The 21,328-nt window shown below is 42.6% G+C and overlaps 1 protein-coding gene across 2 annotated transcripts in view; it reads left to right on the top strand.

The window, feature by feature from the left end:
* The window catches only part of strn (striatin, calmodulin binding protein), a 67,113-nt gene that overhangs the window by 35,001 nt on the left and 10,784 nt on the right, over positions 1-21,328 (top strand). The window contains exons 3-14 of one of the 2 annotated variants that reach the window (XM_061960564.1): positions 7,474-7,547; positions 8,987-9,065; positions 9,925-10,095; positions 12,764-12,899; positions 12,978-13,140; positions 14,053-14,163; positions 15,621-15,764; positions 15,870-16,006; positions 19,199-19,374; positions 20,771-20,818; positions 20,901-21,022; positions 21,114-21,281. In XM_061960564.1, coding sequence (XP_061816548.1) covers positions 7,474-7,547; positions 8,987-9,065; positions 9,925-10,095; positions 12,764-12,899; positions 12,978-13,140; positions 14,053-14,163; positions 15,621-15,764; positions 15,870-16,006; positions 19,199-19,374; positions 20,771-20,818; positions 20,901-21,022; positions 21,114-21,281 — 1,529 coding nt within the window. The remainder of the gene's footprint in view (positions 1-7,473; positions 7,548-8,986; positions 9,066-9,924; positions 10,096-12,763; positions 12,900-12,977; positions 13,141-14,052; positions 14,164-15,620; positions 15,765-15,869; positions 16,007-19,198; positions 19,375-20,770; positions 20,819-20,900; positions 21,023-21,113; positions 21,282-21,328) is intronic. The other variant, XM_061960573.2, reaches the window with a different exon arrangement.

Here is a 21,328-nt window from a genome sequence, read left to right as displayed (position 1 = left end):
CAATGGGCTCACCACCCATAGCAGGGGCCATAGAGGTCGGGTGCAGTGTGAGCTGGGCGGCAGCCGAGGGCAGGGCACTTGGCGGTCCGATCCTCGGCTACATAAGCTGGCTCTTGGGACGTGGAACGTCACCTCGCTCTGGAACCACTTCTCTTGAGAGGGGATGAACTCTCTTCCACTCTGGCGTTGCCGGCAATGAGAGGCGACGGGCTGGGGTGGCAATTCTTGTTGCACGTTGGAGTTCAACCCGGTGGAAGAGAGGGTAGCTTCCCTCCGCCTTCGGGTGGGGGGACGGGTCCTGACTGTTGTTTGCGTTTACGCGCCAAACGGCAGCTCAGAGTACCCACCCTTTTTGGATTCACTCGAGGGAGTACTGGAGAGTGCTCCCCCGGGTGATTCCCTTGTTCTACTGGGGGACTTCAACGCTCATGTTGGCAGCGACAGTGAAACCTGGAGAGGTGTGATTGGGAAGAATGGCCGCCCGGATCTGAACCCGAGTGGTGTTCTGTTATTGGACTTTTGTGCTCGTCACAGATTGTCACCACATGTCACACCATGTTCAAACATAAGGGTGTCCATATATGCACTTGGCACCAGGACACCCTAGGCCGCAGTTCCATGATCGACTTTGTAGTTGTGTCATCGGATTTGCGGTCTCATGTTTTGGACACTCGGGTGAAGAGAGGGGCGGAGCTTTCTACCGATCACCACCTGGTGGTGAGTTGGCTGCGATGGTGGGGGAGGATGCCGGACAGACCTGGCAGGCCCAAACGCATTGTGAGGGTTTGCTGGGAACGCCTGGCAGAGTCTCCTGTCAGAGAGAGTTTCAATTCCCACCTCCGGAAGAACTTTGAAAATGTCACGAGGGAGGCGCTGGACATTGAGTCCGAGTGGACGATGTTCCGTGCCTCTATTGTCGAGGCGGCCGATTGGAGCTGTGGCCGCAAGGTGGTTGGTGCCTGTCGTGGCGGTAATCCTAGAACCCGTTGGTGGACGCCGGCGGTGAGGGATGCCGTCAGGCTGAAGAAGGAGTCCTATCAGGTTCTTTTGGCTCATGGGACTCCTGAGGCAGCAGACAGGTACCGACAGGCCAAGCGGTGTGCGGCTTCAGCGGTCGCGGAGGCAAAAACTCGGACATGGGAGGAGTTCGGGGAGGCCATGGAAAAAGACTTCCGGACGGCTTCGAAGCAATTCTGGACCACCATCCGCCGCCTCAGGAAGGGGAAGCAGTGCAGTGTCAACACCGTGTATGGTGGGGATGGTGCTCTGCTGACCTCGACTGCGGATGTTGTGGATCGGTGGAGAGAATACTTCGAAGACCTCCTCAATCCTACCAGCACGTCTTCCTATGAGGAAGCAGGGCCTGAGGAATCTGTGGTGGGCTCTCCTATTTCTGGGGCTGAGGTTGCCGAGGTAGTTAAAAAGCTCCTCGGTGGCAAGGCCCCGGGGGTGGATGAGATCCGCCCGGAGTTCCTTAAGGCTCTGGATGTTGTGGGGCTGTCTTGGTTGACAAGACTCTGCAACATCGCGTGGACATCGGGGGCGGTACCTCTGGATTGGCAGACCGGGGTGGTGGTTCCTCTCTTTAAGAAGGGGAACCGGAGGGTGTGTTCCAACTATCGTGGGATCACACTCCTCAGCCTTCCCGGTAAGGTCTATTCAGGTGTACTGGAGAGCAGGCTACGCCGGATAGTCGAACCTCGGATTCAGGAGGAACAGTGTGGATTTCGTCCTGGTCGTGGAACTGTGGACCAGCTCTATACTTTCGGCAGGGTCCTTGAGGGTGCATGGGAGTTTGCCCAACCAGTCTACATGTGCTTTGGGGACTTGGAGAAGGCTTTCGACCGTGTACCCCGGGAAGTCCTGTGGGGAGTGCTCAGAGAGTATGGGGTAACGGACTGTCTTATTGTGGCAGTTCGCTCCCTGTATAATCAGTGTCAGAGCTTGGTCCGCATTGCCGGCACTAAGTCGGACACGTTTCCAGTGAGGGTTGGACTCCGCCAAGGCTGCCCTTTGTCACCGATTCTGTTCATAACCTTTATGGACAGAATTTCTAGGCGCAGTCAGGGCGTTGAGGGTATCTGGTTTGGTGGCTGCAGGATTAGGTCTCTGCTATTTGCAGATGATGTGGTCCTGATGGCTTCCTCCGGCCAAGATCTTCAGCTCTCACTGGATCGGTTCGCAGCCGAGTGTGAAGCGACTGGGATGGGAATCAGCACCTCCAAGTCCGAGTCCATGGTTCTCTCCCGGAAAAGGGTGGAGTGCCATCTCCGGGTTGGGGAGGAGATCTTGCCCCAAGTGGAGGAGTTCAAGTACCTCGGAGTCTTGTTCACGAGTGGGGGAAGAGTGGATCGTGAGATCGACAGGCGGATCGGCGCGGCGTCTTCAGTAATGCGGACGCTGTATCGATCCGTTGTGGTGAAGAAGGAGCTGAGCCGGAAGGCAAAGCTCTCGATTTACCGGTCGATCTACGTTCCCATCCTCACCTATGGTCATGAGCTTTGGGTCATGACCGAAAGGACAAGATCACGGGTACAAGCGGCCGAAATGAGTTTCCTCCGCCGAGTGGCAGGGCTCTCTCTCCCTTAGAGATAGGGTGAGAAGCTCTGTCATTCAGGGGGAGCTCAAAGTAAAGCCGCTGCTCCTCCACATCGAGAGGAGCCAGATGAGGTGGTTCGGGCATCTGGTCAGGATGCCACCCGATCGCCTCCCTAGGAAGGTGTTTCGGGCACGTCCGACCGGTAGGAGGCCACGGGGAAGACCCAGGACACGCTGGGAAGACGATCTCTCCCGGCTGGCCTGGGAACGCCTCGGGATCCCCCGGGCGGAGCTGGACGAAGTGGCTGGGGAGAGGGAAGTCTGGGCTTCCCTGCTTAAGCTGCTGCCCCCGCGACCCGACCTCGGATAAGCGGAAGAAGATGGATGGATGGATGGTATGTGAAAGTCACAATTGATCCTGACCACAGCAAAGTGTTGAGTGCTTGAATCTCTCAATGTCTTGAGTGTGTTATCAGCTAAGACTGAACATGTTCAGTTGTGATTACATATTTTCAGATTCATGATATCTTCATAGTATCTTAATTATTATGTTTAAATATGAATAGCATTTATACCTCTTTGTCACTTTGCCTTCCTCTACAATGTGAGGAACACCTTTCTTTCAAGCGTAGGATTGCCTTGTAGCTCTTGTTAATGTGTATGTTTCCTGTGTCAGAGCCCACGGCTGCCTTTGGAGCAACGCTTAACCCAGAATTGCTACCACTTTCCCCGGTTGCTAAGCAACCGGTCACGACTCCAAGAGCATCTGAAAATCAGTATGATATATTGGTCTCTGACTGTAGGTTGTACCTGACTCTAAATTAATTAAAAAAAAAAAAAAAAAAAGGATAGTTGTGTGCTGGAGCTCTGTGTACCAAAAGGTGTGAAAGTAGTCTTTATAACACGGCTGTGCTGCTAATACATGTGTGAATGTTTCCTAGGAAAAAAACTGCCATTATTGATATATTTTCTGGAATCATATATTGAAATGTTAGCCTTACCATGACATACTAACAAAGCTGAATTAAGGAAGAGACAGAGTTTACCAGGCGGCGTGGCTCAAATGCTACAGCGGTCATCCAGAAACTTGAGGGTTCCTGGTAAGAATCCAGCTTCCTCCATTCTAGTCACTGCCGCTGGGTCCTTGGTAGAGATGTCATAAAATCAAAACATGGCAATATTTCTCATTCAAAGAAAAGCTGTCTCACAGGCAAAATGCTGTCAAATTTAAGAAAAAATTATAAGTTTGGTTGTCACGATAACACAATTTCAGCAGTCAATACCGATGAATGTCCACAATTCTAGATACATTTTCAATACCACGATAAAAAAAAAAAACTGAACCCATGTGCTTAAAGTTTAAATTCAGTACTTTATTGAAACCTGTTTTAAAAGTATTTAAGATCACTGTGCTTAAACATTTTTTTGCATAGAATACAAATTGCAGTAGCAGCTGCCAAGTGTTAATTATACATTCAAACAAGAACAGCAGTGGCCTATAGTCTCTCAGTATATCAAAACAAAGGATACTGTGCTTTTAAAGATAGTAATAAATAATAACAATAGTCAACAATTTTACAGTCCTAAAAGAACAGAAGTGGCGTGCAGCCTTCAAATACATAAATGGTGGTGGTTCAGCAATTTACCGGGCTGCGCAAAAGACCCTATTAACACCGTGCACAAAACCTGGTCATCTGTCTTTTATCTGCCATAAACCATCAGAACCGCGGGGGGCTGCCAAAAAATATTAAGCATGTTAATTTTTTTTGTGGAGGTCTTGGCAGTTTGAAATGGACAGTTTTCAAAACGCCTTTCACCATGTAAAAGAACAGCAGCCTTCATGTTTGCTTCATAAGATCCGTGATGATAGCATGTTAACATTGACATAATCTGCCAGTTACATTTTCTTCCCGCACCTTCTTTCCACCATCATTGGAACACGGTTTGCAGCGGTCTGAGAAATGCCATGAACCTTCATCTAAACCAGCCATTTAGCTGTGTTTTAGCAGATAGTTTCTGCTACGTCTTATTCTCTGGCAAACCAGGTGTGTATGTGGTGTGTTTTGAAGTAGAGTTAGGCCACACCTACAGTTATGCTACACCGCCGCTGTTCCATTTTAATTTGTTAATGAACGAGAGCAAACCGGAAGCACAAAATCCACATTCGTGACAGGCTTCCACAAACAAGTCAATATTTGGGAAACCCTGGCTATTTTTTTCCTAGATGGCAGGTGGTCTTCGACGTTGACTCATTGCTCTCGTGCCGATATTTGACTTTTCATGCAAAGGAAAAAGGGATGTACAGTATTCGGCACTGAAGATACTGAAAGAAGTAGGTATCAATGTGATTTTTGCGACTTGTTATCGAAGTATCGATACTTTTCACTAAAGGTGGGGGAAATAATAGATTTTTAGATTCACTGCAATTCAGGCATGGACGATTATAGAATCGATTAGTAAATGTCAATAATCGATCATCGATAATTTTTTCTTAAAGTAATGCAGACAGTTCAAAAATTTGGCTGACTGCAGCAAACCACCTCACCGAGAGATCCGACACGCTCCATTATTATCGGGCACTGACAGTCCAGTTTTGCACACATTTTTGTTATTTGATAAATGTTGGAATAGTTTTAACTGTTTCTTATTCCAAATAAATTATTTTTAATGTTGCAAGTGATAAACGCTTATTTAGTGACACGAAAATATAATTAAAAAAACTGCATCAATATACATAAATTAAAGATGCATCAATAATCAATTTTGAATCTAATCGTAGCTACTGAATCGTAATCAAATCGTGAGGTGGCCAAAGATTCCCACCTCGACTTTTGACAACCCTAATCAGAAGCATTTCCGCCTGGCCATGCGCCCCTTGGCGCACACCACAAACCAAGAGCTAGAAAACAGAGCTACCCTGGGTGTTTCCCGCCTTACCTGCTCCAGCAGGTTCCACAGCCATTGCGACGTATGGATATCTAATCAGAAGCAGACTAAACTGTCAATCATAGTCGCAGAGCTGCGGAAAAAGCAACTCAGACACACTGGATTGCTTTCCTCGAGCAGCAAGCCACCACCGCAGCAATCCACAGATAAGACAATACCGCCAAATAATTGATACACTTCAATGTCAGAGATGCTGAAAAGTAAAGACCTTGATAATCTTTTTTTTTTCTTCCACATTTAAAATTTTAATTTCATTGTTTCTGTGGAAAAAAGTTCAACTGTCAAAAGGACATGCTGAAGTCATGCAGGCAAAGTTTAAAAGACTTAAAAGTGTACCTGCATTATTACCTGCAGCCAAAAAAAAAAAGTCCAGTTATATACAGTATATACCTTGTCGTAGTAGTTTTCCTAAAAGCAGAGGCGCTTTCTGGAATTCTGGGCCTTACTATTTTTTTTATTTTTTTTTTGCCCATCATCCACAATCCCTATGTGTGACAAGAACAAACATGTATTTCCCTTTTGTGTGTTCTAAATAATGTGTGTTCTAAATAATGGGGAAACTACTAGTACGAGGTGGCTAGCATTACAGGTAATGGGAATATTGGGGTGGTATGGCGTAGTGGGTAGAGCGGCCATGCCAGAAACCCGAGGGTTGCAGGTTCGCTCCCCGCCTCTTGACATCCAAATCGCTGCCGTTGTGTCCTTGGGCAGGACACTTCACCCTTGCCCCCGGTGCTGCTCACACTGGTGAATGAATGATGAATGAATGATAGGTGGTGGTCGGAGGGGCCATAGGCGCAAACTGGGAGCCTCGCTTCCGTCAGTGTACCCCAGGGCAGCTGTGGCTACAAATGTAGCTTACCGCCACCAGGTGTGAATGAATGATGGGTTCCCACATCTCTGTGAGCACTTTGAGTATCTAATAATAGAAAAGCGCGATATAAAATCTAATCCATTATTATTATTATTATTATTATCTATTCCACCTATGAAGCCCTCTAAGAAAACACACCAATTCACATAGGGATTGTGGATGTTGGGTGGAATTCCAAAAAAAGTGCAGTTTTCCTTTTAAAATTAATGTATAAATCTTGTCTCATCTTGTTTACGTGAACCCAATGTCGTGTATTGTCTCGCCTAGTGACATTTGTGTATCGTCACACCCCTAGTCCTTGGGCACGTGCCCCACTTTTCTCCCGGTGCACCCACACGGTTGTATAAATGTGAAGTAGTTTTTGTAACTGGACTCCCTTTAAAAACAGGTTCTTCTAAAATAATAAGGGTACTCTCATACATTGGCACACTTGACACCTTGTGCATACTCGGATACTTAGGCCATTCGTGCCGTCCTTCTCCTGGTCCTCGCTCGCCTTCGGTCACATTGAACCTTCGTGCTACGTCCATTTGCTTGTCCCACCACATCTATTTCACTGTGTTACTGCCATTTTTCTGACTTTGTGGAATGATCTCATTTCGAGTAAGGGGCTGACTATCATGAATTACTTGCACATCACCATCATTAAGTGACTCAGCAACATTGCGCATGTGCGTGAGCATGGAAACTTGTCAGGTCCCTAGCCTAATATACCTCCTCCATTTGTGCCAAAAGAAGGGAAGTGTGGCAGGCATGGGCACAGGTTGGTGCACTTAAACTAGCTAAATGTGCCGAATTTGGCTGTGAAGTTGGCCTAGGCATGGTACAATTTACCTAGAGTTTGTATGCCTGAACGTGAAGTGGAGAGGAAGGGGAGATTCCCGTTATTCACACCCTTGATAAAGCTGTCCCAAACTAAGTGTGCCTATATTCAAAGCAACAGTAAGTATTGTGAGTAAAGCTAAATATATTTGTAGTCCTATGTAATAATTTTACAAACTGGGCGGCAAAGACTTGCAATGAAATGTAATGAAACGAGACCATCTTAATTTATTTGTCTAATCCGCCTTGCTTCCTTACTTGTGAACAACCTCTACCTTTTGCTTTACTTACAGAGCGAAGTACCATAAATTGAAATATGGGACCGAATTAAATCAAGGTGACATAAAACCGCCAAGCTACGATTCTGGTAAGTTTGAAGTCGCCTGCGCCCTTTCTGTTAAATCACTGTTATTGTTGTGTTTGCATACCTTTTCATGACATCACCGTTTCACAAGTCAAGGGTTCATTCATGTTGAGTCTTGTTTGTCTTCATGGATTCTTTTTGTGTCCTTGAGTAGATGATTTGTGTTAATGCTAATGTAATTTATTGGCTACGTTTAGTGTTGAGATACAGAACAGAATATTTTCAATTTATGAGAAAGCTATGTAATGCTTGTATTTCTTTCTTTGCAAGCAGTTTTTATACCTCTAAGGCTGTGCAAAAAATGTGCTAACCATTTCTAAGAAAACATAATAGTATTTAAAATAGGGATAATAAAAGTGTTTGTTTCTAATTCAACAAATATAATCACTTCCAACTCTATCAAGTCGACTTCTTCATTAGTAATCTTGAAAAACCCATGACTTGAGACCTTTTTGTACTTGCACAACACACCCGCTTTTAAATTGTTTGTATTTCCTCAGATCCGGATTGTTGAACAACAGGTGCATGCTAACCTAACAATGGCAACATTGTCTTTGTTTACGGGAAAGGTGGAATAATTGAATGAGTACCGGTACTAGTAAAACTGGGTTCTGTTTTCAATAGAATCACTTTTTCTGTGCCACCTGCCCATGGTCCTTTTGTTGTCATTTTATAAAACCTTCATGGTCAAGTTATGTGCCTTCATTAAGTCACATTTCAATCATTCTTTTCCCCGGTCCTCATCTCTATTCATGAATGCTGTTCAAAGCTCCCAACCCCTTGAAGTGTTGATGAAGAAGGGAGGTGAGGGAAGAAGTGTTAGGTGATGGGGGTGGGTGGCACAGAGACAAGAAGTGAGAGGTGTTGCTCATATGGTGACACATCTGCCCACCGCTCACCTCCCTGACTTGGGCATGTGACCCACTTCCAAACAACTCTCGTTATTTGGCACCACCACCCTAAGCCCCCAGAGATACACCCGTCTTACCCCCATCCAAATGTTGTTAACATATTTCTGGCCCATGCAAACGTCCCAGCTGACTCGCAAGCGGAGCGTGAACGACAGTGAATATCGCAGTGATCTTTGAGTCCTATGGCGCTATTAGAGTGGCGTTACGAATGTGAGTAGCTCTGCAAGCACATCAATGCTCTTCCTTCTATGGCATTTAAAACAGAGCTTACTTCAACATTTTTGTTATGTCATTAACTATTAAATTAACTTGCTTAAGCTAAGACCAGTCAGTACTGATCAAAATAATAAAACTAACTAGAATCTAAAAAGGAGCATTAAATACATCCCTTAAAGTAGCTAAATAATCAATACGTGTAGTTGCCAGAATGCGGTGATGTCATAATGTTTTGTTTGACTTTACTGAGTGGAAATTATGTCAAGCCATGCTCTTGGAGGATACTCTGATTTGTGTCCTTCTCTTTTCCTCCAGACGAGACAAATGAGAATGAGACTTCTGGTTCGTTGAACAATCAGCTGTCCTGGAAACAAGGCCGTCAGCTCCTCAGACAGTAAGAAAGCTCACCTTCGTATTACTCATTTTACAATTATTTGGAGGCTACAAAACCACGAGATGGGAATGTAACTACCTGGCTGTTTGAAAGCCTCCTGGTGCATATGTATGCATGACTGCATACAAATTACAGTTGGTGCATGATGGTGAACTTCTTTGTCAGTGGTAGTAAGGCCCAAAATGAGGACAGGAGCTCCCTCACATGGGTAGCACCAGTCATTGCTTGCTGTCTTTTTTTAACTCAGCCAACTGGCTATGTTTTCATTGGTGTTCATGTATTTATTTTTTTGTAACATTTTTGACACATTTTATCCGACATGAATATTTTATTAAGAATAAAAAAAACTATTTATGTCTGCAAGGTCAGTAGCTGTAACGTTAAACTAAACTTCATCTAGATGTGACCTAGATACTGCATAATTTTCAACATGTTTTTATGCTGGATCTCTAAAAAATCCATAGTATCAGTGGTATTAATCAGTATCTGTTTGGTTATTTATTTTGCTAGGTTCAGGTCTCCACTGTCTGATTATTATGTAGTTATTTTAGCTCAGGAAAATGTGGTCTCACTCCAGATTCCATACTTCAGCCTCACACATCTGCCCAAACATGCTGGGTGATGAAACAGCCCATTTCGTGATTTCAAAGTGGTTATTTGATAGAAAGGATCTTGCCTCAAATGCTGTTAATCAAACTTGCACTAGTTGGCATATTAATAAGTGGAACTAATTGTATTCTTTATCTCTTCACAATCATGCACATTTTCTTTTTATAGCACAATCAGAACAATCCACAATGAATCTCCTTCTTTGCTTAAGCCGGACGACCCCTTAACATTTGCGTTTGACATCTTCTAGGTACCTCCAGGAAGTGGGCTACACAGACACTATCTTAGATGTAAAGTCACAGCGTGTCCGAGCGTTGTTAGGATTAGCCGGTGATGGTAATGGGAAGACTGGTGAGCGTGTGGGTACAGAGCCGTTGGTCAATGGGACGGACACATCGACTAAGGGCATTGGCACCAGAGGGTAAGTTACTTCTAAAGTCCTCTGTGATTTAATTCAAACAAGCACTTGTGAGTATTACTGCAGCCATTGATATTTATAATAGTAATGTTTTTCTTCTTTCCCTTAATTAACTGTTGAAAACTTGTCTATATGGCATTAAAGGTGCCATACGTAATAATTTCATGTCAAGTCATCATTAAATGGCCCTGATATGTCAAAAGGCATTAATAAATCATGTTCTTTTGGAATACCTTTATAACTGATAACATTAGTTCAGCCGGGATATGCTCATTTCAAAATTTGATTTACAGCCCCGAAATATTGTTATTGTTTTCATTTCGATGCCCCGCCCTCCACCGTTTGACCAATTAGAAAGTCTGTGAGTGTGTCACATCCAGGTTGCCAGTTACGCACCGCCACCTGCGTCTGTCTGCTGCCATTGGTAAAGTTACTAAACATGTCAGACCTTAGTAAATCTAAAAGATGTCGTTACGATTCTCAACTCATTCAAGACAAAGCCAGGAACAAAACAAGGATTTGTAATGGGGGTGCCTTTGAAAGAGGGAGACAATTGAAGGCGGAGATTTTTTCATCTGACGCCAAACTTGCTAATTTTCTCCTTGATAGGTGAGTCAGGCATTTACGTTTTCTTATTACTTGTAATAAATGGAAATGGACATTTGGTATGTAAACTATATTGTACAATACAGTCTATGATCTTATCTAACAAAGCTAGTATTCGTGCAACGCATGCTTAGCATGTAACCATGTTTCTAGTACTGTATGTGCATCAGGCACATATGGGGTGGTATTTGCTTGGCACAATATAATGCATTACATGTACCGGTAATGATTTTCTACTTTGTGTATTGACATGGTTGTAGGCTATACGATTTATGCAGAACGTGGTTTTTGCATAACGTGGGTTGGCTCATAGAATCACACTCTGCACTGAAAGATGGTGATTGATTGATTGATTGATTGAGTTTAGTTTATTTCGAACATGAACACACTTACAGTATAATACATCACACATACTGTAATTTCATATAATTTCTCTTTACACCATGTCTGAAAAGGAGTAGGAAGAAGCAAAGCTTATTTAATCCTACCCATTTACCACTTCAGAGCGTTTACAAATACATATGTTCATTTACTGTCTTCTTTTTGTGACACAATTACATTAGTGAATGATTAATACAGCAGTACTTGCAATATATGATTCAGTCAGTCATGATAAACATAAAGAGATGAAGAATATCCCGTTTTCAATAAGGTTGACGGTATTTCTCATAATTTTTCTTCCTTTTACTTTGTAAGCACTATTAATTTTAACAACCTCTTGAACTGGATCACATCAGTACATTGTTTAACTTCTTTGCTTAAACCATTCCATAATTTAATTCCACATACTGATATGCTAAAGGTCTTAATTGTTGTACGTGCATACAAATATTTTAAGTTAGTTTTTCCACTAAGGTTATATTTATCCTCTTTAGTTGAGAAGAATTGTTGTACATTGTTGGGTAGCAGGTTATAGTTTGCTTTGTACATAATTTTAGCTGTTTGCAATTTTACCAAATCGTTGAATTTTAATATTTTTGATTCAATGAATAAAGTGTTTTTATGTTATCTATAGTAAACATTATGTATCAGTCTAATTGATCTTTTTTATAACACGGTTCGAGAATGAACTTCACATTTGTAGATATTTCCCCATATTTCTGCACAATAACTAAGATATGGTAACGCTAGCGAGCAGTAGACAATATGAAGAAATGTTTGGTCCAAAACATATTTTGCTTTGTTCATAATATCTGTGTTGGCCCTGCGATGAGGTGGCGACTTGTCCAGGGTGTACCCCGCCTTCCGCCCGATTGTAGCTGAGATAGGCTCCAGCACCCCCCGCGACCCCGAAGGGAATAAGCGGTAAAAAATGGATGGATGGATGGATTTTACCCTTTCAATGTCTAGTCCGTCTATTTGTATTTGTGTATGATGCTCTTTTGATGTGCTTGAATGGAAGAGAATGCAGTGCGTCAGGTTGGATGCAACACAAGAGTTATGCTGAACAAAATGTGGCGGTAATTTTACTGTTGGCCTTGGCTTGCCATCAAAGGAGGCAATATATATAATATGTTATATATTATTATATATAATTATTTCGATGGTGGTCCATGCGGTCAAACTAGACATTTTAGCAGGGTAATGCCAACAATCTGTCCCAACTCCTGACTAGAATATTGCTGCGTAGCTTTACAAATACATTTGGCTAATCGACATCAGTAAAATGTGGCATAATTATTTAGTAAACCATCTTGCAAGAAGCATAAACAAGAGAAATCGATTGCCGTTTGAAGTTCCTTGGAGTGGGATTTGGATTCGGCTGCGTATCTGGCAACCTCAGTCATCGAGAGTGGGAGGGGACTACAGAATTTTGACTGTGATTGCAGTACAATTTCTGGCCACATTACTACATATGACACCTTTAACTATATGAATAAGTAGTCTTTGTTTGTTGGGCACTCACTGTAATGTATAGCAACCTAAAAAGAAAAGCCTTTAAAATGAATGTATAATCCGGTGTTTTCCAGAAGACTACTGTGATAAATTGGTTTGTGAATCATGTGACAAGCAGTCAAAGTGTTAACTGTCTTTATGTATGCACCAATTACCCAATATTCAACAGGAAAACTGAGCTCTCGGACACGAGCGCAGTATTGGAGGCCTTCAAGTTCATTGAGAATGCGGCAGCTGAGTTCAGTGACGAGGATGAAGATGAAGATAGTGAGGGAAGGGACAGGCCTAATGTAGAGTCCAGGACGGTAAGAAAAGAGACTTCCTTTACTTTTTTAATATGATGTTATTTTTTATAATAATGTTTTACTGCATGTCCTATGCAGATCATTCGGAAGAAGCCATCATCGTCAACGCCGCCAGCTAGCATGGACACTAGTGAGGACCCGGACACCGAAGATGCCCTGAAGGGCTTCGACTTCTTGTTGAGTCCTGACGAGATGGACATCTCTCCTGAGTGCAGAGGCACAGGCGACGGCACTGACTGGGGTGAGTTTGTTGAAAACAAAGAATTGTGTACGTATTGAACACACGTGCAACATACAGGTTTGAAAGAGATTGACAATCAATTATACTTTTCTAATTTGACAATAGGTTAAATATCTGCCCCTAATTAGTTGCACTTTTCATTCATTTGTCCTGTGCTCATAAATCACCATAAATGGAATTGATCTCATATTGTGTGATGTCTGCCATTGTGTTTTCCCATAGCCAGCCTGTGACTGCAATGTATCGTGCATCTTGTGTGTTTAATCAGTCTGATGTTTGCGTCTCCCACTGCTCAATATTTTTCTGAGCTTTTTCTCAGGGCCTATGTTGTTTCAATGTGTTCATTCCATTTTAATCTTAGCAGGCTAGCAACCAGATCTTTGTGCTATTTGAAGGAAAATATAGGGTAGGCATATTTCGTATATTTAAATAAAAAAATATCATAGTTTTGGAGTCCAAGGTAAGCTCATCACAGTCTAAAGTACTGAGTTTGTCAGTTATGGGTTTATCAGCCTGTAAGCTTAATATGAAGGGACAATCCAAACAAAAATGTGTTTCTGCACATCACATTGCTCCCAACAAATTGATTATTCCTTTGTGGCGAGTATCTCTCCAGTCACATTTGTCATGATTAACATGTCAAACATCCAAATTGAGAATTCCTTGCAGGCGAAAAATCCAAACAATACTTGTGAGGCTCTCGGAGATGTTTTCTGAGGCGGGGGCGAGCTCATTAAACAAAAAATTCTCATGCAGTCCCACTGTCTACTTGAGCCCTGTTACACATCCAGGGCAGTATGACATAGAGACACTGCTCTGTAAAACCCCAACACCACCTCCAGGCTTTTTGGGGCTCACAACTTGGCAGTTCCTCAACAGCCTCTTGGTCTGGTTTTGTCCCCTCCTGTGTAGACATGGACGAGCAAGGTCCCACATCTGAGGCCTGGGACATGGACCCGGTTCTGATAACCAAACTCAAGGAGCGGTACAGAAAGGAACGCAGGGGGAAAAAGGGGGTGAAGAGTAAGTCCAGCCAGGCGTCACTGCCTCCCTTCTTGTTCTCTCTTTGCAGAGCCTCACTCTTATGAGTTCAGTCAAAAAGCTCCAATAAACGCCCTTTACTTGGCTTTTGCTCTGACTTCTTCTGGTCTGTTGTTTCATCCTGAATGGTTTCTGTTCTGTGTTGCCCATTCCAAACCTGTCACCACTTTTTCCTTTCACTCACTCAGTGCATGTTTTTCTGTCCCATTCAAAGGTTTTAATCTGTATACACGTCACCATCATCTCTTACAAACTATGTTATCAAAGTGAAATGATAGTTGATTCATCTGGGCAACCACTCATCTCACAATCATGTGCTACACTGTCTGCAGTGATAAGATCATCTTTGCCAAAAACACTGTGATGCTTGTGTACAGTTCTAAAATTACAATTGAGTACCTCTGCTCTCAGGAGAAAACGCTTACTTCAGAGTAATCATGGTCTGCCTTAACATTACTTTTTTGTTGCAGTGATTGAATGAAGAAGTCAGGGCTAATGAATTTCTCCCTCATTTGCCTCAATGATTCTTTGACTTTCGTAGTTGCAGTGCAGTTTGCTCTTTACTCTGTGCTTTTATCTCTGCTGCCCAAATGTGGAGAAGAAAATAAGTAGATTGCATTTTAAGTCCTAAATTTAAAGTCTGGCTTGGTTTTGGGGTGAAGCTTTTGGTTAAGTTCACTATTAAATAAGATAGCTATAGTGAGTTTCTGTACACAGTATTGTTATATGGGTGATTTGCAAACTACTTGGTTATTGATTGAGTAGTAGTAATCTTGTTCTTCTGTGTCATAATTACACAGACACACCAGTTCAATATGATGTCTGTCACTGTATTGTCTGTGCAGCTGAGGTATTACAACACCTGCAGTGTCCTTCGTGACTCTTGTTTGTTATTTAACAGCTAACATCCACTGTTACTGTGTAACCTTCATGAATGTTTTCACATAGAGCAGAGTTGTGAACACTGGGCTTGTGAATCAGTGAAATAAATAAAATATTTGTTCATCTTTACACAAAATAAAAACAACAAAACCACAAAAGAAGTAACTCCAGACTATCTGATTTGTAGCCAATTTCTGCACGACTGTTTGTGCTCTTCAGTATTGACATTTAAGATTATCAATAATATGAGATTGACATCTATGGACAAAACATGGAGGCACAACGAAGGTTGCAAAAAGACTCATAATGTATCCTATAACTCCGATCCACACAATTACACATTTTAAATAAACCTTGACCTCTTTGCACTCTTTTGACTCTGGACACTGCTGCTGTCTTCCATTCTGTCTCTTATATCTTTTCTGCATCTCTACTTGTGTTACAGTTTCTTATTAGTTCTGCTTTCCCTCCTTTTTTATGTATTACATGTATTTCTATTCTGCATTTTCATCTATGTCTCTTCCTAATAGCACTCTTGATGGTATGCTTTTAAATAGGACCTAACCGGTCCAAGCTGCAGGACATGCTGGCTAACCTTAGAGATGCAGATGACGTGTCCCACATGCAGCCTCCCTCCACCACCCAATCACGGCCCAATGTGGTGCGCTTTAACGAGCACGATGGGGGCCGAACTGATGAAGGTAAACCTTCTTAAATATGTCTGTATAGACATGCAAGCTACGTCATCAGCCTATCTATAAGTCTTTTCGCTAATTTAATGACACTAGCAGTCTTTTTATTTCCAGTTGAGGCGCTCACCTTCCCGCCCACCTCAGGGAAGTCGTTCATTATGGGCTCAGACGAGGCCATGGAGAGTGAGCTGGGCCTGGGTGAGCTGGCTGGGCTCACTGTAGCCAACGAGGCTGATAGCCTGGCGTACGATGTGAGTAGTAGTCAGCCAAATGTATCTAAAATCCCACAAGGCTATAATTTTGAACAGAATTACCGGGTTTTTATAAAATCTTTTAACTACTTTATAATTTTATTTAAAAAAAGCAAATACAAATATAAATATGTGCAAGTTGTTGTAAAATGAAATAAGTGTTTTTTTCACATCTCATTAAATCCACCTCCGTGATCGCTGCAGCATCGCCTCATCGATGGTGGGTGGCAATGGCATCAATAAGCTTTTGCTTTAAGTCAGTAATGTAAAAATTCCATCTAATACACCAAAAAATATGGTCTGATTACAAGAAAATTTGAAAGTCCTATAGCTTTGTCCGAAGCACAATATCTTGAACATGGCCCAGTAGAAAGAAGTCCAGAGAAGGATATCTGGTTAATGAAGTGGCAAAGGAATTGATTTCATTGCACATGATTCCACACCACACATTACCGTAACTTTCGGACTATCTTGGTGAACTTCCCTAGTCACGGTGGCGTGTTCTAAACCCCAGATTCTTAAACTGTGCTCGTTCAGTTTCCCCGTAACATGAAAGTTTGCCTCATCACTAAATCAATCAATCAATCAATCAATCAATCAAAGTTTACTTATATAGCCCTAAATCACAAGGGTCTCAAAAGGCTGCACAAGCCACAACGACATCCTCGGCTCAGATCCCACATCAGGGCAAGGAAAAACTCAACCCAATGGCATGACAATGAGAAACCTTGGAGGGGACCACAAATGTGTAAAAAACACTGCAGTGAGGAATGTTTAATCAAAACTGTCATAACCACTGAAACACCAGATTATAGGGATTAAATACCTCATCAGTAGCTTCTGCAATATCGCTTTTAATGGTTACAAGACTTTAGAGACACCTGTATTTTTGAGAAATTAATCATTGGATCTTAAAGAGAAAGCCACATGGCCAAAATTCACTAACATCTCAAGCTTCTGTTTTCACAGATAAAATACAGTGCGTCCGGAAAGTATTCACAGCGCTTCACTTTTTCCACATTTTGTAATATCGCAGCCTTATTCCAAAATGGAATAAAATAATTGTGTCCTCAAGTCTACACACCATACCCCATAATGACAATGTGAAAACATTTTTTTAGGTATTTTTGCAAATGTATTTAAAATAAATTAACTAAAAAATCACATGTACATAAGTATACACAGTCTTTTGCCATGATCTGGTGCATCCTGTTTCAGCATAATTTCATCATCCTTGTGATCTTCCTATATCTTAATTGGAGTCCACCTGTGGTAAATTCAGTTGATTGGACATGCTTTGGAAAGACACACATGGTATAGCATGCATGGCAGAGCACAAATCAAGCATGAAGTTGAACGAATTGTCTGTAGACCTCCGAGACAGGATTGTCTCGGGGCACAAATCTGGGGAAGGCTACAGAAAAATATCTGCTGCCTTGAAGTTCTCAATGAGCACAGTGGCCTCCATCACTTTGTAAATGTAAGAAGTTTGGAACCACCAGGATTCTTACTAGAGCTGGCCGGCCGTTTACACCGAGTGATCGGGGGAGAAGGGCCCTAATTAGGGAGGTGACCAAGAACCCGATTGTCACTCTGTCAGAGCTACAGCATTCCTCTGTGGAAAGAGGAGAACCGTACAGAAGACAAGCATCCTTGCACCAATCCACCTATCAGGCATGTATTGCAGAGTGACCATTCCTTAGTAAAAAAAAAAAAAAAAAGTTCATGGCAGTTTGCCAAAATGCACCTGAAAGACTCTCAGGCCATGATAAACAAATTCTCTGGTCTGATGAGACATGGATTGAACTGTTTGGTGTGATACCAAGAGTCATGTTTGGAGGCATCCCTCATCACCAGGCCAATACCATCCAAAGTTGTAGCATGGTGGTGGCAGCATCATGCTGTGGGGATGTTTTTCAATGGCAGATATGGGAGATCTAGCCTAGGCCTATTTAGTTTTTGAGCATGAATTGATTGATGAGAGTTTTCCTAATTAGTGTCTAAAGCTGTCCTATCTAGTCTTCGAGCATGAACTGACTAATCCTGCTCAGATGGGATGCGAAACATCTAAGACAATAGCGTTCACACCAGTACTGATTAAAAGGTCTATTAAGAAATACCGTAAATTTTAAAAGGGGAATTGCACTTTTTTTTTTCATTTTGCCTGTCATTCACAATCCCTATGTGAGACAAGGACACACCTGTCTTTCTTTTTTCTGTGCATTCTAAATCGTAAAAAAACTTCTAGAAAAAGGCGGCTAACGATGCATGTAATGAGGATATGGGGCGGGGGCGTGGCTCAAATGGTAGAACGGGCGTCCAACAACTTGAGAGTTCCTAGTCCGAATCCAGCTCTGCCATCCTATACACGGCCGTTGTGTCCTTGGACACCTCACTTCACCCACCTTGCTCCCAATGCTGCTCACACTGGTATTAAGGGCGCTGCTCTTGTGGCGACCCATCAGTCTTCTTGTTCTGTCTACCCTTGTTTGGACAAGTTGTACTTAAAAACAAATTGCCCTTCAGGGACAAATAAAGTTTCTAAAAAAAAAAAATATATATATTTTCCGCCTGTAAAGCCCTGTTGGTCATTTTAAGTATTACCTGAAACTATTTTTTTTTGGCCGCATTGATTTCTCAGAGTGTATAACAATGCTCTCTATCTTCATCAACACAAAACAACCACTAATCATGGCAGACTTTGTGAGAGCCAACTGATGAGATGGGTGTAACTTTCAGCACAAGACTTGTGCTCCCTGTTTAGATGATACGTTCTGTATAATCAGGTAAAAAATGCTGTTGCGAAACGAACGTCTTGTTGCGTCTTCTTGTTTTCGGGTCTAAGTTGAATTTCAAAGTTGACCAACTTCTCAGTTTATGGTCACATCCTTCTACTACACAGGGGCAAGGCATGATTTATATTTCTAGATTTTAACTTGTCCAACCTCTGAAGCGATTCAGCAGCAGCAGCTTAACTTAGCTTGGTTAATATGCAGGTCAGTGTTCATCTTTAACCTTTTTTTGGATCCAACCGTACCAGAGTTGATTTGTAAGCAGCCCGAAATAGCTTCTTTGGTGCACACCAGGCATAGCATAAATAAACTGCACTATGTGCACCGAGACGAACCGAACCTGTCAAGTGTGAACACAGCCTTAGTTCAACTGACTTCTGACGAGAGACTCTCTCCTCAGATTGGCAACAATAAGGACGCCATGAGAAAAACATGGAATCCTAAATTTACTCTCCGGAGCCATTTTGACGGGATTCGTGCCCTCACCTTCCACCCCGTTGAGCCTGTCCTGATCACTGCCTCGGAGGATCATACGCTCAAGATGTGGAACCTTCAGAAGACAACTCCAGCCAAAAAGTAAGCACATTCTCTGCTCTGATTCTCTTTGTACCTTTATGGTGCAAAGAGAAAGATGCTCATGTACTGCATGAAGATGACATGATTCCACTAACTCTCTTTGAAGGATTGTTCTTGCTTGTTACATTGATTTTGTTATAAGAGCTACTACACAGACACAATCTGCTTGGGTGCCATACGTTAAATAGTTCTGCTTGAACTTCTAATGGTGTACAGTTGATACTAAACACAATGTGCTGGGGGGCTTCTACACATGTAATTAAGGCCCTGTCTACATTAAGCCGGATAACTCCTTAAACGAATAATTATTTAGCCTAAGCCCCGTATCAGCCACACTAACCTATCGTTTAAGGTTCCCCTCCTTGGATAATTTTTTACACGGGTAAGTGCGCCGTGTATTTCTTGAATCTCCGGCTCTTAGCTTTGTATGGACTCATTGATCGTTTACAAACTGAGTTCGGGGACGAAGTGACATCAGAAAGATCGCGCCCCACACAGGAAGTGACGCCAGAAAGAACGCGCCACATCCAGTTTCATAACATCTCATTTCGGAGGTAACCGCTGCAAAGATGAAAGCGAGTCATCCAGACATGCCCCTATTTCTCCTTCCTCTACATGTATAGACACACATGAATAGCTTAAGAGGAGGAAACGCACGATTGCAGCTATTTCGGATACAACACACGGTTTTGGATAAGGCTTGGAAGAACGGCAGCCTGGTGGGATATGTTTGTCAATGAGTGTGTTGTGTTAGAGCAATGGCAAGAGAACTTTCAAATGTCCAGGTCAGCTGTGATTCTACTTACCGGTACTAAAAAACGTTGTCCATTTGTCGTAGGAGAGACAACAAGAATACAGGCTTTCGTGGATATGATAAAAAAGATAGTGTGTTCTTTGTATTACCTGACCGACGAGGGAAGACTATGGAAAACATCGAATGCTTTTGGATTGGCAAAGCAGACTGTATCAGTTATTGTCCACTATGTATGTCGAGCGATTACTCAACGTCTTGGTCCAGAGTATATAAAATTTGCTAACAAGTTGTTTACTTTCACGTATCCATTAAATATTTGATTCATTTATGATGGCTCAGGTGTGATTCACTACAATTGGGCCCCACAGCATGCAGGATTTCAGTTAATTGAAATACCACAACACTGGATACTGTTCAGATAAGTTAAATTTAATTTAAGAACTTGCACACAAAGCAACTGCACATTTTCCACGCATGCGTACTACGTTGCGTTGCGCTGGCGGAAAGAGTGGGGGGTGGGTCTTAAACGGTGGCATTGTGTGTGTGTGGACAAGGATAAGGTTAGGTGGGATATACCCTGGATAATCTTAGCCTGCTGGGTAGTATAGAAGGGGCCTAAATAAGTTGTTTTTTTGTCCACAGGAGTACGTCTTTAGATGTGGAGCCGATCTACACGTTCAGGGCCCACAGGTACAATAAATAACAAAGAAAAACATTCATATGTTGATTACCAGACACGTGTTTTGAAAGGTGATCATACTTTTACCCACAGGGGGGCAGTACTAAGTGTGGTCATGAGCAGCAGCGGGGAGCAGTGTTTCAGTGGAGGGGTGGATGGAAGCATCCAATGTTGGAACATGCCCAATCCCAACATTGACCCCTATGACTCCTATGGTAACGTTGTCACCAATTTTGTGGTAAAATCTTTTCTTTTTTTTTTTACCTCAGAAGCAAGTAGATTAATAGAGTTTTTGATGTGTGACAGATTCATCAGTGCTGCGTGGGGAGCTGTGTGGACACACAGATTCTGTTTGGGGCTTGGTGTACAGCAGCGCACACCAGCGCCTCCTGTCCTGCTCAGCTGACGGTACTGTGAGACTGTGGGACGCCAACAGCACTTCTCCCGCCCTCGCAGTGTTCAATGAAAATAAAAGTAACCGTTTGAATTTTGGGTCATCCACAATGATGAGTAATCCACAG

Source organism: Nerophis lumbriciformis, linkage group LG02, assembly GCF_033978685.3.
Source record: "Nerophis lumbriciformis linkage group LG02, RoL_Nlum_v2.1, whole genome shotgun sequence".
In the NCBI taxonomy this organism is placed as follows: domain Eukaryota; kingdom Metazoa; phylum Chordata; class Actinopteri; order Syngnathiformes; family Syngnathidae; genus Nerophis; species Nerophis lumbriciformis.
The sequence above is the reverse complement of the archived record's forward strand: the minus strand, read 5'-3'. Positions and strand labels throughout refer to the sequence as shown.